The sequence below is a fragment of the Vidua macroura genome, chromosome 25, assembly GCF_024509145.1.
Source record: "Vidua macroura isolate BioBank_ID:100142 chromosome 25, ASM2450914v1, whole genome shotgun sequence".
In the NCBI taxonomy this organism is placed as follows: domain Eukaryota; kingdom Metazoa; phylum Chordata; class Aves; order Passeriformes; family Viduidae; genus Vidua; species Vidua macroura.
In genome coordinates this window covers 568,310-574,660 of record NC_071595.1, presented here as the reverse complement: position 1 = coordinate 574,660, position 6,351 = coordinate 568,310, and the positions used below count along the sequence as shown (strand labels likewise).

Below are 6,351 nucleotides of genomic sequence, written 5' to 3'. Positions count from 1 at the left end.
AGGGTGCTGGGGGGCTGCTGGCTGTGCAGCCTGTGCAGCAGTTCAGCTTTCCTGGCTGCTGTGGGTCATGGTGTTGGCCAAGAGCTGTTGGGACCGTGCTGGGTTAACGGCTGGTGCTTCCCTTCACACTCAGCCTTGAGCCAGCCTGAGGAAATGGGTGCCCAGTGTGCCCAGCTCCTGAGTGGCCACACCTGGGGAGCACAACCTCCTGGTCTGCAATGGAACCTCTGTTCTGCCATCCTTCTCTGCCCCGTGGCTGATTCCCAGCCCCTCTCCCTGCCCCCAGGTCGGTATTGGTGGGTCAGATGCGTTTGGCCAAAAGGAATATCCACGCTGTCTCCTGGACCAGGCAGTGGCCAGGACCAGGAGGATCCCTGGTGTCACACTGACCCTTCAGGCCCTGCGGAGGGACAGCTGCAGCACGGCCACTCTCACGCTCTGTGGGTTTCAGCCTCTCTGTGGTTCGGGTTTCACTTCCCCTCCGGCCGAGGGTGACAGAACCGCCGTGAGAGCCGGGTGAGCGTGAGCCGTCAGCCCGGGCCGGCTGCGCTCCTGGCCCCGGCTCGCCCCGCAGCCACAGCCCTGTCACGCAGGGAAGGAGCCCCGGTGCCAGCCCCGAGCCCCGCGGTGGCACAGCCGGCCCAGCCCTGCCCGGGCCGGAGGAGGTGGGTGAGGGCTCCAGGCTGCGGGTGGCCAGGGGGGGCCACGGCTCTGAGGGCTGGGCTGTGCCAGCGCTCCCTGCCCGCGGCCCGGTGTCCTCCAGTCCCATCCTCATCCAAAGCCTCTCCCGCAGCCGAAACCTGCGCTGCCGTCCCGGCACGGAGTCCCGTGAGTCTGGCCCCGGTGTCCAGCCAGCCTCGGTGTCCCGCCGGCACGGCCGGGCAGCCCCGGGAAGGGCACGAGGTGGGTTCGGGGAGCAGGAGTCCCCGGTGGGGCACGGGGATGCGGCGTGGACCAGCACTGAGGTGCGCTCTGCTTCAACTTCCTTCCCAGCGTGGAGCCGATTTCCTCCGGCATCACGTGCACAGCGTGGGGCCGGGGCAGCCTGGCACGGCACGGCACGGCTCGGCCTCGGGGCAGCCCCACAGCGGCAGGTAGGAGGGAGCAGCCGCGGCTCCGAGGGTCCCGCGCACGGGCGTCATCCCCACGGCAGCGCCCGTGTGTGACCACACTGCTGCTCCAGGGCTGTGCCGTGCCCTGGGGCGCGGGAGAGCTGCCGGCGAGGGGCTGGCAGGATGCCGGGCACTTCTGGGCACCGTCACCCTGTGCCACCAGAGCCCAGGGGCACTGGGGCCTTGCCTAGGGGCTCCTCATCCCCGCAGCCCTTGGTGCTTCGGCCGTATCTTTGGGTGGGTAATGCCAGCACCGTTTTTTGGTGTCTGTTTTTCCTTTTGGCCCTCTGACAAGGGCTGTGCTGGTGGCAGCAGCAGGGACCGGGCAGCATCAGGGCTGCTGGCCCACCATGGGGTCAACGTGGCCCACCACAAGGACATGGTGGCCCACCACAGGGACTGCATGGCCAACCGTGGTGACAGGGGGGCCTGCTGTGACAACAGGGTGGTCCGTGGGCACTTGCCCGTGGCCTGCTGTATCCCACCACGCCAGGGCTTGTCCTGGTGTGACCGCAGGGTTCAGGGACGCTGCTGGGCCGTGGATGGCAGTGGGATGACACCCTGCCCGTGCTCACGGGAGCTTTGCAGCTGCCTGCTCCGCCTCACACAGAGGAAGCGCCGACCACAGCGGGGCTGGTGCGGGGCTGGTGTGGGGCTGGGAGAGGCTGTAACAAGGATCTCTCCCCAGAACCCCACGAGCCCCTTTGCTCCCCGGCAGCTGCAACCAGAGAGAAGGACAAGGAGGGCGAGGACAGCGAGCCCCCCGGGTGAGTCCTGGGCTGGAGAGGGGGAAGGACAGGGATGTGCCTGGGCCAGGGCATGTCACGAGCAGGAAGCGCTTCCTGCCCCACTCTTGTCAGTGCTGGTCCCGGCCTCAGCCCTGCTTCTGCCTGCTCTCCCCAGAGCTCCCAGCACCAGCGAGGATGGAGCCGACCAAGCTTCCACTCACCAAGAGGATGGCTCCTGCTCCCCCTGTTCCTGCCAAGACCAAACCAGCCCCTGTGCTGGCCACCAAGTAAGAAACATGTGGCTGTGCTGGGGTGTCCAGGGCCAGCGCCACGCTCGTGGCTGGCCCTGGTGTGGGGCTGGCACCTCCCTGGCTGTGCCACTTCTCACCTCTGCTGTCCCCAGGCCCAGTGACCCCCAGCCCAGCACCTCAGCTGACACGGAGTGGGGCAGAGCTGGTGACCCAGGTAGGATGCAGGGGCCATGCAGGGGCCTGCAGCTCCAGCACCAGGGGCTGATTCCTGTTCTTTCTGTGGCAGATGCCAATGGCTTCAACACGGTGTCAGTTAACACAGCCAGGCTGAGCCACCCCACAGCCACACGGCCACGAGTGCCCGGCCAGCGGCCACCCAGCATGGTCCTGGGGAGCACGGGGGGTCCCCAGGGTGGGGAGCAGCCCCAGGGGCTGCCCCGTGCTGCCCTCTGTGCCCCTGTCCCCAGCACGGGGCAGGCGCCTGTCCCGCCATGGAGCACAGAGGGGCTGGAGGTGTCGGAGGGGAGGCCACTGGCCCTGGAGGACCTGAAGGCTGAGGTCCGGACCCTGCACATCCTTGTGGACCTGATGCGAGTCCAGCACCTGTGAGTGGGGATGGGGGTGTCAGGGAGTCCCCGGTGGCTCCTGGCTGTTTGCTGCTCGCCCTGGTCCCAGCTGAGCCAGCCTGGCTTGTTGCAGGCGGGACCTGCAGGACCTGCGGCAGGAGCTGTGCCAGGAGCGGGCTCAGCGCCAGGCGCTGCAGGTGAGTCCCTGCCAGGGGTTGCCTTGTCCTGGGGGCCCCTGTGCCCCCCAACAATCACAGCCTCTCCCCACAGGCGGAGATCGAGCGAGTGAGGAAGGGGCTGCCCTGTTAGCATGGGGGGGCTGCGGTGCCCACCCATGGCACGGGGCAGGTGGGTGGCACGTGGTTCCGTGTGCCCCCCCAGCCTGGTTCTGCACCCATCGGATCCAAATGCCCACCCCACACCCAGGCACTGCTCCTTGAAGCATAACAGCCCCTGGACCTATAGAAATTGTTGAAATAAACTATTTTGGGTACAGAGTGCTGTGTGGGGGCTCAGGGCTGTTGGCTGCCATGCCCCTGAAGGCCCGGGCTGGTCCTGCCAGGCACAAAAGGTCCCACCATGGCACAAGGGGTCCCTCCAGGGCCCGTGGCTGGATTGGGGCAGGGCCTCCTCCTCCTCCCCCTCCTCCTCCACCCCCGCACAGTTTCCCAGGCCAGCTCCAGCCCCAGCCCCAGCACATCCTGGCCTCCAGCCACTGGAGAACATCTGGAAAACATCTGGATCCTGCTGGCACTGGCGGCGGGGGGGAACCAGCCTGGGAAGGAGCTATTTTTATAAAACTGCCGGGGAGGGGGCAGCGGGGCCCGGCACCCCGCGGGGCCGGGCTGGGCTGGGATGGGGCAGGATGCGGCTCAGCCCGGCGGGAGCTGCCGCATCCCTGGGGAGCAGCGGCCGGCCCAGAGTCCAGCGGGAACATCCGCCTTGGTCCGGCCGCAGGGCGTTGGGTCACGGTGGGCGGCGCCGGAAAAGACCCGGCTAATTTTAGAGGGGCCGGGAAAGGAATTGGCTTTGGGGGGGGGGGGGCCGAGACCGTCGCTGTGTCCAGGGCCCCCAAAACGCCGGACCCGCCACGCTGGGCTCTAGTTCGTACAACAGCACCATGTTTGAGTGGCAGGAGCCCACGGCTCACACGGGGGTACAGCCCGGCCCTGCCCATGGGGTGAAACCCTCACCAGATCCCGGCTGAGCCGGGCAGCGAGGGCTGCCCTGTCCCTGTCCCTGTCCCTGTCCCCGCGCGTCCCGGCGCTGCTCGGCTGGTGCCAGCCGTCGTACCAATGGCTCAAAGTGCATCGTGTCCCACCGTGGTGGGGGCAAGTCCAGCCCCGGGGGTGCCCGTGACCCCGGGGTCTGGCTCTCCGTGGTGCAGGGACAGTCCAAGGCAGCTCTGCCAGCTCAGGGGCAGCGAGCAGCCCCCCTGTCCCTCCTGGCACGGTGTGGGATCAGCCGTGGGGGAGCAGACACCGTGCCAGCGCAGCTGCCGGGCTCAGTAGTAGTGGACGCGGCCCAGGGTGCCGATGGTGCCGGATCCCAGGATGTCGGGCTGCCCGTTGCGCCAGATCTCGCGGATGATGCGCTCCCGCTCCTCCAGCCGCTGCGCCCGCTCCAGCTCCTCGGCCGACGCGAACACGTTCACGGCCAGCGCCCCGTCCCCGGGGCCGTGGCTCTCCAGCGGGATCTCGGTCACCGGCAGCAGCGACTCAGACGCTGCGCGGTCGACGGTGTCCTCTTCGTCCTCGTCCTCGTCGTCGTCGTCCTCGCTGAGGTCGCCGGGGCGCGCCGGGGGCCGCGGGGAGGCCCGGCAGGACAAGCGCAGCACCAGCAGGCACAGGGTGAGCACCAGCCCGAAGCAGACGCCCAGCACGAAGTAGAGCCCGAAGCTCTCGGGGTTGGCTGCGGGGGGAACGGAGGGGGTGAGGGACCTGCCCGCGCCTGCCGGGGGCCCGCGGTGGCCTCCCAGACGATCCTGGCTCACCTCGGATGTGGGCGTACGCGGCCATGCTGTTGCTGAGCAGCTCCATGTCCCTCCGGCGACTCTCCATGCTGTGCCCGGCAGTTCTCAGCGGCTCCAGGGATGGCACGCGCTGGGCATCTGCGGGACACGGGCTGAGCAACGCTCTGCAGGGGCTGGGATCCCCCCAGGTGCCCCGTCCCTTTCAAGGCCGTGCCCGGCTGCGCCCAGGGGCTCCTTGCTGAGCTCCAGCGGGGCTGGGCTGCTCCATCCAGGGCTGGAAGCCCACAGATGCTGAGCTGGAGCCATCCCACTCCCGCCGCCCTCTGTCCTTCCTCAGGGACCGGGACGGATACGGCTCCTCCTGGCCACGGCATCAGGCGGATCCGTGGCACCGGGCCAGGCTTTCTGTCCCGTGCCCGGCCACGGGGCAGAGCAGGGTCCCAGCACCAGGCTGCCAGTGCTCGTGGGCACACACGTGTGCTCCACACACTCTTGGGGCAGTGTCCCTGCCCCTGTCCCTGTCCCCCACGCTGCTCCAGCCCAGCTCCAGCCTTGGCCCTTTGCCGTGGGACCCTGCAGTGCAGGGACAAGGCCAGGCACAGTGCAAAGGCCACCAGGACAGGACAGCGGTCAGGATGAAAGGCAGGACAGCAGGAAGGATGGGCAGCAGGGCAACTGGGAAGGATGGGAGGCAGGACGACGGGCAGGGCATGGCGGGAGAAAATTTGGCCCTGGCAGGGGACGAGCTCATTCCCAGAAAACGGCTCCAGAGAGGGAGGAATGAGGAAAGAAATGCAGAAAATGTGACACATCAGCAAAACCATCCCGGATGGTCCAGAGCTGAGGGGCCGCAGCACGTCCCGGGGCTGGGCAGCCCCTCTAGCGGGACACCCCAAAACAAGGCCAGCAGGGTCCCTAGGAGGGGCGGGTGACCTCCCCATGGAGCGGCTGCACGGCCAGCCCCTGTCCCGGCAAGGGGCTGCGGTGGGGCTGGAGGGGCACAGCCCACCATGGAACCCCAGGGATCCCCTGCCGATGGCGGGGTGCTGCCTGTAGGGCCTTGCGGGTCCCCAAGAGCCGAGCCCCGAGCATTACACCGTGTCCCCTGCTCCGCATCAACCGCTACGTCCCCGCAGCCCGAGCTGGGTGTCACCGAGCCCTGTGCCCCCAGCCCCGCGTCCCCCAGCGCCAGGGCAGCCCAGCCGGGACGGGACCGAGCCTCGACACCCGCCGTGGCCGTCGGGCCGGGTGGCCGCGGGTCCCTCGGGGTGCCGCGGTGCGAGCCCCACGCGGTGCCCGGGGCTGGTACTCACCGGGTGGGAAGGCGGCGGCGGCGGAGCCGCTGCACTTTGGCTGGAGCGAGGGAAGAGAGAGCAAGGTCTGTTTAGCATTAACGCTGCAGCAACAGGAAATAGTTCGGAGGCGGCTGGCGGTCAGCGCTCCCGCCGGAGCCAATGGCAGCCCCGGCCGGTGCTGAGCGGGGCGCGGGGCCGGGGCTCGTCCCGCTCCCCCGGGACGCCGCGCTCGGCCCTGCAGTGGAACCGCCCCGGAGCGGGGCCACGGGCGGCTCCGGGCCCCGTCCCAGCCCTGTCCAGCGCCCCTCCGGCCAGGCCGGGCTGGGCTGTGCCGGAGCCGAGGCAAGCGCTCCGGGCTGGGGGGCTCAGCCCCAGCGGTCGCCATGGGCTTGAGGGAGCTGCCAGGGCTGGTGCCAGCCCCGCAGAG

The 6,351-nt window shown here is 69.1% G+C and overlaps 1 protein-coding gene and 1 long non-coding RNA gene across 3 annotated transcripts; one reads left to right on the top strand and one right to left on the bottom strand.

Moving 5' to 3' along the window:
* The first annotated feature begins 2,609 nt into the window (after positions 1-2,609).
* On the top strand, positions 2,610-3,115 carry LOC128819102 (uncharacterized). The gene is made up of 3 exons (XR_008440641.1): positions 2,610-2,696; positions 2,791-2,854; positions 2,928-3,115. It is a non-coding gene; the product is annotated as an uncharacterized LOC128819102 (long non-coding RNA).
* Positions 3,116-3,121: 6 nt separating this feature from the next.
* Positions 3,122-6,086, bottom strand: EVA1B (eva-1 homolog B). Of its 2 annotated transcripts, XM_053999047.1 has the most exons (4): positions 5,943-6,086; position 5,202; positions 4,651-4,767; positions 3,122-4,568 (listed from the first exon to the last, which is right to left on the bottom strand). In XM_053999047.1, exons 1-4 carry the CDS (start codon positions 6,018-6,020, stop codon positions 4,162-4,164), a joined length of 603 nt encoding a protein of 200 aa, XP_053855022.1. In that variant the 5' UTR covers positions 6,021-6,086; the 3' UTR covers positions 3,122-4,161. The 2 variants fall into 2 exon arrangements, with proteins under 2 accessions (XP_053855022.1, XP_053855021.1); XM_053999046.1 differs by lacking the exon at position 5,202.
* Between the last annotated feature and the right edge of the window lie 265 nt (positions 6,087-6,351).